The sequence below is a fragment of the Dysidea avara genome, chromosome 8 (genome assembly GCF_963678975.1).
Source record: "Dysidea avara chromosome 8, odDysAvar1.4, whole genome shotgun sequence".
Lineage (NCBI taxonomy): Eukaryota > Metazoa > Porifera > Demospongiae > Dictyoceratida > Dysideidae > Dysidea > Dysidea avara.
Genome location: NC_089279.1, coordinates 36,444,023 through 36,460,094, shown reverse-complemented (window position 1 = coordinate 36,460,094; position 16,072 = coordinate 36,444,023). Strand labels below are relative to the sequence as shown.

Below are 16,072 nucleotides of genomic sequence, written 5' to 3'. Positions count from 1 at the left end.
GGTCACTTAGTACACTAATGGTCAAGTTGACTGGACAGGTGACTACAGTGACCTACTAGTACAGGCCTCAGTCTAGTCTGCCTAACTATAATCTCTTATTAATGACTACCATTACATCACTACAGAGTGAAGTACAGAACCACCTACTCCAGATACAGTCAGAGTTCAGGATTAACCTTCTCTCAAATGTGGAAGAGTTCAAGACATCAGTGGGAGAGTTTACAGATAACTATGCCAACGTTAGCTGGTTACTTATGGTTACTGTTACCATGGTGATGTTTGTTTTCACAGGGTGGTCCTATGGTGGTGGGTATTCCCCCTCGTGAAGCTAGCAGCCGATTGGTTGTATTTCAGGTTAGTATACAGTGTGCAGTGGAACATACTTCTGAGTGTTCTATTAGACTAGAATTTCAAGCCATCACATGATCTCATAGTTCAACCCCCAACACTTCTATACAGTGAATTGCAAGACGGTTGTCAGTTACAAATACTTTTGTTGGTGATATCACGTGAAAAAGAGCCAATCAGATACTTCATAAAAAATTTAAATACTCTGGCCGCCTATCATTGGTTGGTTTTCATGTGAGTTCCATTTTTTGGAATTTTGTACAACTGACAACCAACATGCAATCCACTGTATCAATAATAAGTATATTATCCATACTTGTTGTTAATGTGATGAAGTGTTTACAATATCAACACCAGACTGTACCATATTTGGTTACACAACCACATATCATGTAGAGTTATAACATGTGGCCACCCTCAAACACATCAGGGTTGTTCCCTTAGGGGTAACTGATATTACATCATGTGACATCATCAATAGACCCAATTTGATGAGTTATGGCGCAAGTTCCAGACGTATAGTAGTGGTGAGGAGTTGTTTGGTCTACCAGTGACTGACTACTCACAACTGGACAAGATCAGGAAGGAACTGAACTTGCTACAGAAGCTCTATGGCCTCTACAACACAGTGATGGACAATGTTGATAGCTACTATGACATCTTGTGGACTGAAGTGGACACTGAGAAGATTAATACTGAACTGCTGGACTTTCAGAACAGGTGAGGATGATTGTGTGGTCTGTTTGTTGGTGAAGTGACACCAACTCCATATTCTGAACAACTGAGAGTGTTAGTATAGTTACAGTAGTGTTGCAATGTTAAGTATTATGAATACAGAGCTCTGTTCACAACTACTGCTACTAGATCTTTGACAAAATACTCTAATAGAACAGTCAAGGTGACGGTATGCCCTAACACTGTTGTGCACTTGTGCATTGTAAACTTTATGACAGCTAGTCTTACTCCCAGGTAGATGACCTTGAGTATTTTAGTTGTATCATCCACAAGAAAAATCTTTCTATGTGAATGAATTAAGTGTTCACACTTTCTGACATCACATGTACATGTCTATCACAGGTGTCGTAAGCTGCCTAAGGGTCTAAAAGACTGGCAGGCCTTCAAAGACTTGACAAAGAAGATAGAAGATTTCAACATGGTGTGTCCCTTACTGGAGAGGATGACAGACCCTGCCATGAAGGACCGCCACTGGAAGAGGATTGAGGAGATCACCAGTCATCATTTTGACTTTGAGTCTGAGAACTTCCAACTGCGTCATGTCATGGAGGCCCCTCTGCTGGAGAATATGGAGGACATTGAGGTAGGTGCGGCTAATGGATCTAGTGGGTAGGGGATCATGTGAGATAGTTATACTTTCATCCAGACATTAGGTTAGCATATATATTTGCACAGTAAATGTGTACACAAGTGTACTTCTCATCCTAGGGCTTGAAGCCAAGTAATGGGTTGGGGGGTTGGGGTAATAAGTACTTTACCTTATTTGGAGGTAGCTGTGTGGTCACATGTTTTCAGTGTGTTATTTACAAATCACTAGCCAGGAGTGAAGAGGCTTCCAATGCTCTGCCTGAGTGGTGGCCTAAAGTGATATGTTGTGTGTAATATTAAGGTATACTGCACGTGTATCAGTGATATATGTAAGAATTGTACCGGTCGGATGGATTTAATAGGGTACTGGTTGGTTTTTAGAGGTACTGGTCACTGCCAACCAGTTTGGGCAGAACCCTGGCACTGTATTGTGTATGTTTCAATTCATTCATACACACACACACATTGGTTGTGCAATCACATTGCAGGACGTGTGCATAGCAGCTGTTAAAGAGAAGGACATTGATGCTAAACTAAAGCAAGTGATCGCTGACTGGAGTGTCCACAACTTAGCCTTCAGTAACTTCAAGTCTCGAGGGGAACTGTTGCTACGAGGAGAAGAGACCAATGAGGTAATCTCTTTAATGGAGGACTCCTTGATGATCTTGAGTTCCTTGATGTCTAACAGGTGAGGGGGTGAGGTGGGGTAAGTGTGTAACTGTGAGGGGTAGGGGGTGGGGTAAGTGTGTAACTGTGAGGGGTAGGGGGTGGGGTAGGTGAGTAACTGTGTGCCACTGTGAGGGGGCAGAACTTTTTTTGAAAAGTAGCTCCACACAATGGAAAATAATCTGGTAAAAAAAAGATCTAATAGCAAATTCAGTACTATTGAGACAAGCTCAAAGTGAACTTTCTCTCTGAAGTGCTAAACTTGTAATACATCCATAGGAGCTCTTGTAAAGATTAGAAGGCTTTTGTTGACTTTTGTTGTTCTTTTTGATGAAACTTAACTCATTTCAGACCCGACAAACTTACCATACTGCTGTAACTGTTTTAAGCCTGGTCCCTATATGTAACACACAGATACAATGCTCCCTTCAAGAAGAACATTCAGTTGTGGGTACAGAAGTTGACCAACACTAGTGAGATATTGGAGACGTGGCTGATCGTGCAGAACCTCTGGGTGTACCTGGAGGCTGTGTTTGTGGGTGGAGACATCGCCAAGCAACTTCCTAAGGTAACATGTGCTCTATCACTATACACTGTAATACTCAAACGGATGCTTAGTAGAATTTTCAGAATAATTTGGTTTGTTCACTTTACCAATGCCATAGACTTTGTATTACCAAGAGTTCATAATATAGTAGTAAGAATTATGAACTCTTGGTATTACTGAGCTTCTTTGTTGTATTTACGTGTAAGAAAACATTTTTGACTTTACAAGGAAGTAAAGTAGTGAAACAGATTCTGTATGTGTACCTGCTATGTATCGCACCTACGTACGTACCTGATTAGCTCACCAAAGAATATCGTTACCAACGATATGAGCCATACACCACACACACACTTCACTTATCAAGGTATTCCTATATTGTTGATCATGGTGTAGGAGGCAAAGCGGTTCTCCAACATTGACAAGTCATGGGTGAAGATAATGACTAGAGCTCATGAGACAAACAACGTAGTACAATGTTGTGTTGGGGATGAGACTCTCGGACAACTACTACCTCATCTTCAGGAACAACTGGAGCTCTGTCAGAAATCCCTTACTGGCTACTTGGAGAAGAAACGACTCGTATTTCCACGTTTCTTCTTTGTGTCGGATACAGCACTCTTGGAGATTCTCGGTCAGGCCTCTGATTCCCACACCATCCAGGCTCATCTGTTAAATGTGTTTGATAATATCAAGACTGTCACCTTTCATGAGAAGGATTATGATCGCATCTTGCAGATCAACTCGAGAGAACCAGAAACTATCGATGTGAGTAGTGGTAATATGTGAGGCTATGCATATAACATTGTAATGATGATAATAATGTGCATTACTCTAATGTAACTATAATATTGTGTTATTATTTATTTATATTGTCCATTGCTAGTTGGAGGCACCACTGTTGGCCCAAGGCAATGTAGAGGTGTGGCTAGGCAAGCTGTGTACATTGGCATGTCGCTCAGTGCGCAGTGTTATCCGTAATGCTTCAGTGTCCCTGCAAGACCCCAACTTTAACTTAATGGAATTTCTTGATGGCTCTCCTGCACAGGTTTGGCAATCTGTTGTCATGGTGATGTAGTCTAAACAATCACACGTACTAATAGGTGGGGTTGCTTGGGCTACAAGTGATTTGGACAAGAGATGCAACAACGGCACTCACTAATGCTCGCAGTGACAAGAAGATAATGGCCAACACCAACCAATATTTCTTAGACATCTTAAACCAATTGATCGAGAAGACAACAGAGAACCTCACCAAGACACAGAGGGTGAAGGCAGAGACTCTGGTTACCATACATGTACATCAAAGAGACATTTTTGATGATCTTGTTCGCATGCACATCAAGTCTCCATCAGATTTTGAGTGGCTCAAACAGAGCAGGTTCTACTTCAATGATGACATTGATCAAACTGTCATCTCGATCACTGATGTTAACTTCACTTATCAGAATGAGTTTGTTGGGTGTACAGAGCGTCTTGTGATTACACCCCTCACTGATCGCTGTTACATCACACTAGCTCAAGCTCTGGGGATGTCCCTTGGGGGAGCACCTGCTGGTCCTGCTGGAACAGGGAAAACAGGTAAAGTCTATTTACACTAGCAGGTTACTTTATTGAACAGTATTATTTGTTACAGAGACAACTAAAGACATGGGCAAGGCTCTAGGGAAATATGTTGTAGTATTCAACTGCTCTGACCAGATGGACTTCAGAGGATTAGGTCGTATCTACAAAGGTTTAGCTCAGTCAGGCACATGGGGCTGTTTTGACGAGTTCAATCGTATCGAGCTACCCGTATTATCAGTGGCAGCACAGCAGATCGCCATTGTGCTCCAATGCAAGAAGGAGAGGAAATCTCAGTTTGTGTTCATGGATGGTGACATCGTTGATATGAACATGGAATTTGGGATATTCCTTACAATGGTGAGTGGGTGTGGCTTGTATTGCTTGCATATCATCAGCCCCTCCCCCTACAGAACCCAGGCTATGCAGGCAGACAAGAACTACCAGAGAACCTGAAGATTAACTTCCGTACAGTAGCCATGATGGTACCTGATCGTCAGGTGAGCTAGTGATGTCACATGACATCATAATGACGTCATATTATCCAACAGATCATTATCAGGGTAAAGCTGGCTAGCTGTGGGTTTATTGAGAACATCATATTAGCCCGCAAGTTCTTCACGTTGTACAAACTCTGTGAGGAACAGTTGTCCAAACAAGTGCATTATGACTTTGGACTACGTAACATCCTATCAGTGCTAAGGACACTGGGAGCTGTTAAGAGGAAAAACCCACAGGTAATGATTGTGTGAGCAGTATTGGTGTTGCTATGGTAACATGTAAACAGGACGGTGAAGAGACGATTGTCATGCGAGGCTTGAAGGACATGAACTTGTCGAAACTTGTTGATGAAGATGAGCCATTATTCTTATCCCTCATTAATGACATGTTCCCCAGTGTACAACTAGAGAGAGCTGGATACCCTGACCTGGAGGAGGCCATTGACAAGGAGGTGAGCTTTGTCAACAACATTTTCTTCAGGAGTCTATACTACATTGATTTGCAAATATATAGGCTAACAATGTTATGAAAATGTCCCTGGTAAAGGTGTGAAATGTTTTATTGGCTGACATATCTGATAGCTACGCAATGCTGTATTGTGATTGGCTATTTTACAGGTGGTGAAGGCAGGGCTCATCAACCATCCCACCTGGTCACTGAAACTGATCCAATTATTTGAGACACAACGTGTACGTCACGGCATGATGGTATTAGGTCCCAGTGGTGCTGGCAAAACTTGCTGTATCCACAACCTCATGAGAGCCATGGGGGTCTGTGGAGAACCTCACCGTGAGATGCGCATGAACCCTAAGGCTATATCAGCACCACAGATGTTTGGACGACTAGATGTAGCCACCAATGATTGGACAGATGGGATATTCTCCACTCTGTGGCGACGTACACACAAAGCTAAGAAAGGAGAGCACATTTGGTTGCTGCTTGATGGACCAGTGGACACTTTATGGATTGAGAATCTGAACAGTGTTTTGGATGATAACAAGATGTTGACGCTTGCTAATGGTGATCGTATTCCCATGGCAACAAACAGCAAGATTGTGTTTGAACCACACAATATTGATAATGCCTCCCCGGCAACTGTGTCCCGTAATGGAATGGTATACATGAGCTCCTCAGCATTAGACTGGAGCCCCATCTTACAGGGATGGTTGAATCGTAAAGTGTCTGAGAAGAAGCTAACACCCACAGAGTCCCAAGTGTTAAGGGAGATGTTTGATGACAGTTTCCTCAAACTATACCAATATGCCAGTACCTCACTGATAGCTAAGATGGAAGTACTAGAGTGTAACTACATAGCACAAGTGTGTAACCTCCTGGAGGGGCTGCTCCCAGCTAAAGAAAATGAAAACATGTCACTGGGGAATTCCCATCTTGAGCACTTATACATCTTCTGTGTAATGTGGAGTGTGGGGGCGTTGCTGGAGTTGGATGATCGTGCTAAGATGGAGGCGTGGCTACGTGAAAACTGCACACAATTAGACTTGCCTGAGTGTCAACCTGATAGTGGGGATACCATGTTTGAGTTTAAGGTACTGTATTAGTTTATTGTGTGTGTGTGTGTGTGTGTGTGTGTGTGTGTGTGTGTGTGTGTGTGTGTGTGTGTGTGTGTGTGTGTGTAGTGTAGTGTGCGAAGTAGGTAAAAATGACATAGGTAGATGCCTTGGGGTTAAGGAGTTAGGAGACTTACTGCATAGTTCCCATTTGTCATGGGCAGTATAAGTCATGACATACATTTTGAAGACAAGTGCAACTTCAAGATATCACAGAGCTGTGATTTGTGTACTAGTATAGCGGCATAGCCCCCAGAAATTGGCAATATTGTGCACATTTTCATAAAGCCATGAAACTTTCCACATAGTACTCCTCAATACATGTATTTTTAGATATAGTGCCACCACTGAGTTGACCTTTGGTGACCTTTACGGCCATTTTTGTACAGAAAATTGATTATTATTGGCTTTATCTCCCTGAGGCAGTAATTAACTTGTTAACACATGGTACCAAACAAAAGATCTTGCTGATAGAAACAACTTGGTTTTTATTTGAAGTCAATAGGTGATAGGTGATTTCATTACAAAGTTATGATCATTTTTACTAGCTGCAAAATCTGATAAATTTACCTGCCCTTGAGGTGTGAATTACCTGTGGGCAGATAATTATGCATAAACTTTTCAAATTTTGCAGCTAATAAAAAATACTCATAACTAAAGAATGAAATCCACTATTGAAAAAACCAAGTTGTTTCTATCAGCAAGATCTTTTGTTTGGTACCATGTTTTAACAAGTTAATTACTGCCTCAGGGAGTTAAAGACAAAAATGATCAATTTTCTGTACAAAAATGGCCGTAAAGGTCACCAAAGGTAAACTCAGCGATGGCACTATATCTAAAAATACATGTCATGAGGACTACTATTTGTGTGGAAAGTTTCATGGCTTTATGAAAATGTGCACAATTTTTGGTTGTGCCACCATAGATAATGTATGCGTTCCTACTGGATTGGAAACGCCAGTTAAATTATTTTCCTATCCTAGTTACGGTGCGCCAAACATTGGGAAATTTGTTGAGTGGCTGTTTGGCTTTCTCTTGCATGTTTGAAGGCCGGTTCGAAGGCGTGGACATTCCTTTTACATTGTTTATTGTGTTGCGTTGTGTACTGAACAAGAACACAGCGTGTCTGTGGGCACTGGGAGAAATATTGTTTGCGACAGGTGACAATGGCAGGTACGCACCAGCTAATAATTCAACAGCAGTACTATTGGCCAACTTCTTGTCACCGCATTTACACAACCAAAGAAATGTGTGATACATTGAAATAAATTTTATGCTTCAGTACTGCTCAGCTTGAGCTAAACAATAGCACAAAGTAGTGCTTGTTTTCTGAAGTTTTATCGAGGCAGTGGAAATATACAGTGAAGCAGTGAATATCTAGCTAGCCTACTACACTCTACCTGCTACAAGTGGTGTAAACAGCAGCAAAGAAACAATGCTACACTTTCTGTTTCTTCAGGAAATTTGCACAACCATTTTGAAACACCATATTTCACCTTTGAACCTGAATTTTCTTACGCTGTTGTTTACTGCCCTCCAGCGTCCCTACCCAGTCCAGCCTCCAATTAGTGTAGGTAATAACTAACCCAGCTGTAAACAACAAACACTAATTTGCTGGTTACAAGAACAGCGAAATCTTCCACCTGTCGAGGCCATAAAGTTTACGCGCAGCGAAACGAGGATGGCCTATGACGTCACTACGTAAATAATACGGGCGTTTCCAATCCAGTAGGAACGCATACATTATCTATGGTGCCACTATACTACACATGCAGCACAACAAGGGTAACAACTAGGAATATGGTTTCTGTGCTTCTTGTATCAAGATTACTAACAATTGTTCCTGATTTGTGACCAGATTTACGAAAAGGTATCTTTTCCACACATTTTATATACCAGCAAACAAAATGATGTAACACTTGACTCCTTATACGTACTAATTAACTTGTTCTTAGCAGCCAGATACTGTGGCTACATTCAATTTCAAGCAATTATATGCCATGATCAAAAAGTTATGAAGCTTTGAAGTTCATAAAATGGGTCAAATTTTGTGTGTGAAAAAGGTGCCTTTTTGCAAATCCAGTCACATATACTATTAGTGATTTAATCAAATTTTTACACAAACTGAACTACAGGTCATGGAGTTTATGTCATGACATACAACAAGCATAACCATCACAACATTTCTAGTGTAAACAGTAAGTTAATTCTCTCTACTAACACCCACATATACAGTACAATGGACAGTCTATGGCCAAGAAATTGTGACCAATTTTAATTATGTATGTAGCCACACCTGTTGTGACTAACATCTTTGTCCTTATATGGAGGTGTTTTTTATTGTGTCCTTAATTTGGAGAGTTTAAGATGAGGTGTCCACTCTACCTCACATGGTGTCACCCCACAGGTTGATGATGCTGGTCAGTGGGTACACTGGAGCAGTCAAGTAGAGGAGTACATCTACCCCGCCAACACCACTCCAGTATACTCCACCATATTGGTCCCCAATGTGGACAATGTGAGGATGGACTTTCTCATACACACCATAGCTAAACAAGAGAAGGGAGTACTCCTCATTGGTGAACAGGGTACCGCCAAAACCGTCATCATTAAAGGTTACCAGGTGGGTGTTAATTTGAGCTGTCATAGTTGTGTTGTGAAAATGGAATATGACCACATGGTGTGTACATGTTGTCTCTGAGAGTGTGATTGTGCAGCAAATACAGTGCCTAGTCTTGTTTGGTCCCAGTGTCACTGAACTAGTTCGTTATCCCTGTACGATGCTTTAATAGTTATTAAGTAAAGACTATAAGTGCTTGCTCTTAATTGATAAGTGCTACCCAGAGAAGATTTGGCTACACAGTGCTTACTATTTCCAGCTGATTGCTTTATTAGAGTAGTTTAATGAAATACTAGTTACATCAACTACACACTCTATCTTTTACTGATCTGAATGTCAAGAGGTTAATTAGATCACTGAGTAACGTCATATTTATAAAGTAGTTGTTATCATGTACAGGGCAAGTTCAATGTTGAGGAACAGCTTAGTAAAGGTCTAAACTTCTCCTCAGCTACGAGCCCAGGACACTTCCAACGATCCATCGAGAGTTACGTTGACAAGCGTGTGGGCACAACCTACGGTCCCCCAGCTGGGAAGAAGATGAGCATCTTCATCGATGACATTAACATGCCAGCCATTAACAGCTGGGGAGACCAGATCACTAATGAGATTGTACGACAACTGATGGAGATGAGAGGCTTCTACAGCTTGGAGAAGCCAGGGGACTTCACCAGTATTGTTGATATTCAGTTCCTTGCAGCAATGATCCATCCTGGAGGAGGAAGGAATGATATCCCCAGCAGATTGAAGAGACAATTCACCATATACAATTGTACTCTACCATCTAATGCCTCCATTGACAAGATATTTGGTGTGATTGGATGTGGACACTTTTGTACTGAGAGAGGCTTTACAGCTGACACTAAACAATTAGTAGAACAACTTGTGGTGTGCACCAGGAAACTATGGCAACTGACCAAGGTGAGGGGGGTGGGGCTGAGGGTAGGAAGATTATCCAGTAATTATTAATGTTTTCGAGAGCTCATTTAATTTGTATTAGTAATTTTGCTTATTGAGGACACCCAGATACTTAGTTTAGGTCCCAAAGTATTGCTTAGTGCATAATCTGACCTGGAAAATCAAGAAACTTTGATAATCAGGATAGTCCCAAGGTGTCTGGACATATTACTAAAGATCATTGCTGCAGTCTATGTTATAATATTTATTCTCCCTTCAGATCAAGATGTTGCCTACCCCTGCCAAATTTCATTATGTGTTCAACTTGAGGGACTTGTCTCGTATCTGGGAGGGAATGTTACATGTGACTAGTGAAGTTCTCCAATCAGATGAGGTACTCATGTCACTATGGAAACACGAGTGTGTTCGTGTGATAGCCGACCGGTTCACCAACTTTGAAGACAAGGGATGGTTTGATGTTTCCATGACAAAGGTGATCACAGAGGACCTCGGAGAAGAGTATGCTGCCAAGTTACCAGAGGAGCCATACTTTGTGGACTTCTTAAGGTACGTAGGTAGTGACTGTATAACTGTGAACAGCAGAAATGATATGGTGAGGTTGCTGTGATAAATATCAAGGGAGAACCATAGGATATTTGCCTAATTTATTGATTTATTGATTGATTTTGATTTATTGTTATCCTCATGGTAATCGGCATAAGCCATTCTTCCTTACCAGAGAAATTTATTACACATAATAGTTACCAATTAATTACGTTGTCCACATGTACAGTAACACGTGTCACTGTAGGGAGCCACCGGAGCCTACAGGAGATGAGGCTGAGGATGAAGACCTAGAAGCTCCTAAGATCTATGAACCTGTGAGTGTGGTAGTGTGTCAGTGTCATGTGACCTCATGTGATCCCTCAGATCCCATCATATTCAGAGTTAGAGGAGAGACTGAACAGCTACCTGCTCCAATATAATGAACTGGTTAGAGGGGCTGGGATGGATCTTGTGTTCTTCAAAGATGCTATGGTGCATCTTGTAAAGGTGGGGCTGTGTGGCTAGTCTTGCAGGACAGGCCATTTTCTATTGTGTCAAAGCAATGCACAGTAGAAAGTTGGTCTGGCTGTGCAAGATTAGGTGTTGATCGAGTGTGATGTCATTGTTGTCATGACTACTAACAGGTATCCCGTATTATCAGGACAGACCGTGGTAATGCGTTGCTAGTGGGTGTTGGTGGGTCGGGCAAGCAGAGCCTCACTCGTCTAGCTTCCTTCATTGCTGGCTACAAGACATTCCAAATAACGCTCACCAGGACCTACAATGCTAACAATCTAATGGATGACCTCAAGTACCTGTATCGTGTGGCCGGCCTGCAAGGAATTGGAATATCATTCATCTTTACTGATCAAGAGATCAAAGATGAAGGGTTTCTGGAGTACCTCAACAATGTGCTATCTTCTGGAGAGGTTTGTGCATGGGTATAGAGCTGAATGTGTGGTTTTGATTGGTTCTTTTGTTAGGTGTCCAATTTGTTTGCTCGTGATGAGATCGATGAAATCACATCTGAACTAATCCCCGTTATGAAGAAGGAGTTTCCACGCCGGCCTCCTACCCCAGAGAATCTTTACGACTACTTCATATCAAGAGCTAAACAGAACCTTCATGTGGTGTTGTGTTTCTCTCCAGTGGGGGAGAAATTCAGAGCTAGGAGTTTGAAGTTCCCTGGCCTCATCAGTGGCTGTACAATGGATTGGTTTAGTCGATGGCCAAAAGATGCTCTGATCGCTGTAGCCCAACATTTCTTAGCTTCCTTTAATATCACATGTACGGCTGAGGTGAAGCAAGAGATTGTCAAGGCAATGGGAGTGTACCAGGACTTTGTAGCTGAGACCTGTATCAGTTATTTTGAACGATTTAGGTGAGCCCTTATGGTAACATGACTACTAAGTTATTTTCTCTTGCTTCAGACGTTCTACCCATGTCACTCCCAAATCATACCTCTCCTTCATCAGTGGCTATAAGGCAATCTACCTGGAAAAGAGCAAACAGATTGGTGATTTGGCTGAAAGAATGAATAGTGGCTTGAACAAGCTGGTGGAAGCCAGTGAGAGTATTAGCCAACTATCCCAAGAATTAGTTGAGAAAGAGAAGGAATTAGAAATAGCTTCTGCTGAGGCTGACCTGGTAAGTTACTACTCACCAGTGCCGTCACTGACTGACCCCAACAGGTGCTCAAAGAGGTGACAGTTAAAGCTCAGGCAGCAGAGAAGGTTAAAGCTGAAGTTCAGAAAGTGAAGGACAGGGCTCAAGCTTTAGTGGATGCCATTAGCGCTGAGAAAGCAGTTGCTGAGGGTAAACTAGAGGCTGCTCGGCCAGCACTAGAACAAGCTGAGGCAGCACTTAACACAATCAAACCAGCTCACATTGCCTCAGTCAGGAAACTACCCAAACCACCTCACCTCATTATGAGGATCATGGACTGTGTCTTATTACTGTTCCAGCGTCGTGTGGATGGCGTAACTGCTGACAAGGACAGGCCATGTTGCACACCCTCCTGGACAGAGTCCCTGAAATTGATGAGTCAGTCAGGATTCCTTCAGGGACTACAAGGGTTTAATAAGGACACAATTAATGAGGAGACAGTGGAGTTGATGCAACCATACTTTGATATGGAGGACTACAGCATGGAGTCTGCGAAGAGGGTAAGTGTGACATATCAACTAGTAATTGCAGCAGCCATACACATCACAGGTTTGTGGCGACGTTGCTGGACTGTGCTCATGGACGAAGGCTATGGCATCATTTTATGCTGTCAACAAAGAGGTGTTACCCCTCAAGGCTAACCTGGCCATACAAGAAGGTAAATTGGAAAAGGCAAACGCTGAACTAGCTGTGGCTCAAGCACAACTTGACGAGAAGGAGGCTGAGCTGAATGTGGTGAAGGCACAGTATGATGCTGCCATGACTAAGAAACAACAATTGATTGGTTAGTTTAAACATGTCAGTAATGATCTGACTAATCTGATTGGCTACAGATGATGCTGATACTTGTCGACGTAAGATGACGGCAGCAACAGCGCTCATTGATGGACTAGGAGGGGAGAAAGAGAGATGGACGCAACAGAGCAAAGAGTTTGAAGAGCAGATTAAAAGGTAAAGGAGTTTATTACTGCACACAGAGTAATGTGGTATGTGTGTGCTTGTTAATGCCTGAAGGGCTTTATGACGTGTGTTTATTATCACCTGATATGGATGACTAGTTTAAGATGATGACAATATCTACCAATAACAGACACCAATCCCTTTAAAGCAAACCTGATTGAAATCTGCTATTTTTACAAGCACACTTTCTTCATTTTACTGTAAAGTGTGTGACTATCTTAAAGGCCATGTAACATTATGGTCACTGAAGCAAATGTGTTTTTATCACAGTCTGTTATGTGTTGCCAAATACTTTCCCACTTACAGGCTGGTTGGAGATGTCTTACTGGGCTCAGCGTTCTTGTCCTACTCTGGTCCATTCAATCAGGAGTTCAGATTGATCCTACTAGATCACTGGAAGAATGAACTGAAGACTAGAAGTGTTCCATACACTGCCAACCTTGTCCTGACTGAATTGTTGACCACACCCATCACTGTAAGCTGCTCCTATTGGCTGAATACTATATCATAATATTTTTAAACAGATTGGAGAATGGAATCTTCAAGGACTTCCCAATGATGAGTTGTCTATTCAAAATGGCATCATAGTAACCAAGGCAACCAGGTATCCCCTGTTGATTGACCCACAAGGTCAGGGCAAGAACTGGATCAAAAGCAGGGAGGGGTCTGGTGGGCTGAAGGTAACATCACTGAATAGCAAATACTTCAGACAGCACTTGGAGGATTGCCTGTCCCTGGGGACTCCCCTATTAATAGAGGACGTAGGGGAGGAACTGGATCCTGCACTGGACAATGTTCTGGAGAAGAACTTCATCAAATCTGGTAGTATGTTGAAGGTGAGCTAGAAGATATCAGTGATATGGGAAACGCTCTAATAAAGCAGTCGGTAAAGGCCTATGCCATAAGGCTGAAGTACTTCAGTAAGAGAAAACCAGTTACAAAGATGTTTTTGGCAGAATAAGTTTGGTTTTTCAGTTGTGTATTAGAGTTTGTTATTGGTGATCTCACCAACTCCACTCCCTCCCTCCCTACAATGCATGTTCAATGTACAACAAATAATTTTGAGACTGACAGTAGTGAATCACATAGCCATAGTGAAGTAAAAAGTGTGAACTGTAACAATAAAATTTGATAGTGTGATGGCTACACAGGAGGATTTAACATTGCGTGCTGTACCAACAAGTACAGCCTACTGCACTAAAATTACAGTAAATGTTACCTTTTCATATGATGTCATATAAACAAATGGCAGCCAAATTTAGTGTTATTTGAGTTCTGATATAAAAGATAATTTTCTATATTACTAGATGAATACCTGCCCTTTTGGTATCATTACTTTTTGTCACCATAGATACTACTTCACTTGAATGCTCCTCTTTTGAAGCTGGGCTGTTTTATCATATTTACACCAGAAACTGCAGCACAGTTAATTCCTAACTATACATCACAACTTTAGCAGTCACAATAATACATTAAGTTTTTAGTCAGCTAGCCACACCACAATACTTGTTGTCATACAATACTGTAACACGTAGACTAGCTAAGTCTCATCTTGTTACTTGTCAGGTTAAAGTTGGAGACAAGGAGATTGACGTAATGAAAGGGTTTATGCTCTACATCACAACTAAACTACCCAATCCTTACTACACTCCTGAAGTCAGCGCTAGAACGGCCATTGTAGACTTCACTGTGACCATTAGAGGGTTGGAAGATCAGTTGCTCGGGAGAGTGATCTTGACTGAGAAACAAGAACTAGAATCTGAACGTGTGAAACTGTTAGAGGACATTACCGGTAACAAAAGGAAAATGAAGGAACTTGAGGACAACTTGTTGTTCAGATTAACCAGTACTAAAGGGTCCCTGGTGGATGATGAGTCACTCATCTCTGTGCTGCGCACTACTAAGACAACTGCTGAGGAGGTCACTGAGAAGTTGAGAGTGGCTGCTGAGACTGAACAGAAGATAAACATGGCAAGAGAAGAGTTCAGACCAGTGGCAACACGTGGATCAATCCTTTACTTCTTAATTGTGGAGATGTCACTGGTCAACCCAATGTACCAGACCTCTTTAGTACAGTTCCTTGGAGTGTTTGACACCTCTATGTCACGTTCTGCCAAGTCACCCATCACCTCTAAGAGAATACAGTCAATAATTGACTACTTGACATTTGCAGTGTTTAAGTACACATGTCGTGGTCTCTACGAGGAACACAAGTTCCTCTTCACCCTCCTACTGACTCTGAAAATTGACCTACAACGAGGACATGTTAAACATCAAGAGTTTCAGAGCCTCATCAAGGGTGGAGCTGCCCTTGACCTGAAGACTTGTCCAGCCAAACCTTGCAAGTGGATCATGGACATGACGTGGCTTAACCTTGTGGAGCTAGCCAAGTTACCACAGTTTGCTGATATCCTATCTCAGGTGGGTCGTAATGACAAGGCTTGGAAGGCATGGTATGACAGTCCTGCTCCTGAGGAGGCACCAATCCCTGATGGGTATAACAATTCTCTGGATACTTTCAGAAAACTGTTGTTGATAAGGTAACCCATTGGTGTATTGGTGTGATCACATGATCTCACATGATTTAGGTCATGGTGTCCGGATCGAGTATTGCCTCAGGCACGCAAGTACATAGCAGAAACTATGGGAGTGCAGTATGCCGAGGGTGTCATTTTGGATATTCACGGGATGTGGGAGGAGGCTAATTCACGGGTGCCCATGATTGGATTACTATCTCTCGGTTCTGACCCCACCAACAACATTGACACTTTATCAAAGAAACTTGGACTAGGTAGAAACTGTGTGTTTGGTGGTCAGTGTTCACTTGATACCTTTATACCTAAAGCATCATTTGAACATTCATTTTCTTAC

At 42.1% G+C, this 16,072-nt stretch overlaps 1 protein-coding gene across 1 annotated transcript in view; it reads left to right on the top strand.

Moving 5' to 3' along the window:
• Window positions 1-16,072, top strand: part of LOC136264031 (dynein axonemal heavy chain 5-like) — a 30,103-nt gene that overhangs the window by 9,281 nt on the left and 4,750 nt on the right. Inside the window, exons 17-45 of the mRNA XM_066058709.1 lie at window positions 126-239; window positions 292-354; window positions 830-1,068; window positions 1,426-1,666; window positions 2,160-2,359; window positions 2,752-2,905; window positions 3,278-3,649; window positions 3,768-3,929; window positions 3,985-4,462; window positions 4,518-4,804; window positions 4,858-4,944; window positions 4,996-5,181; window positions 5,232-5,396; window positions 5,563-6,492; window positions 8,921-9,136; window positions 9,533-10,054; window positions 10,311-10,597; window positions 10,842-10,911; window positions 10,961-11,083; window positions 11,221-11,505; window positions 11,560-11,957; window positions 12,007-12,223; window positions 12,268-12,741; window positions 12,791-13,025; window positions 13,075-13,192; window positions 13,508-13,676; window positions 13,726-14,037; window positions 14,768-15,741; window positions 15,790-15,992. Coding sequence (XP_065914781.1) covers window positions 126-239; window positions 292-354; window positions 830-1,068; window positions 1,426-1,666; window positions 2,160-2,359; window positions 2,752-2,905; window positions 3,278-3,649; window positions 3,768-3,929; window positions 3,985-4,462; window positions 4,518-4,804; window positions 4,858-4,944; window positions 4,996-5,181; window positions 5,232-5,396; window positions 5,563-6,492; window positions 8,921-9,136; window positions 9,533-10,054; window positions 10,311-10,597; window positions 10,842-10,911; window positions 10,961-11,083; window positions 11,221-11,505; window positions 11,560-11,957; window positions 12,007-12,223; window positions 12,268-12,741; window positions 12,791-13,025; window positions 13,075-13,192; window positions 13,508-13,676; window positions 13,726-14,037; window positions 14,768-15,741; window positions 15,790-15,992 — 8,281 coding nt within the window. The remainder of the gene's footprint in view (window positions 1-125; window positions 240-291; window positions 355-829; window positions 1,069-1,425; window positions 1,667-2,159; window positions 2,360-2,751; window positions 2,906-3,277; window positions 3,650-3,767; window positions 3,930-3,984; window positions 4,463-4,517; window positions 4,805-4,857; window positions 4,945-4,995; window positions 5,182-5,231; window positions 5,397-5,562; window positions 6,493-8,920; window positions 9,137-9,532; window positions 10,055-10,310; window positions 10,598-10,841; window positions 10,912-10,960; window positions 11,084-11,220; window positions 11,506-11,559; window positions 11,958-12,006; window positions 12,224-12,267; window positions 12,742-12,790; window positions 13,026-13,074; window positions 13,193-13,507; window positions 13,677-13,725; window positions 14,038-14,767; window positions 15,742-15,789; window positions 15,993-16,072) is intronic.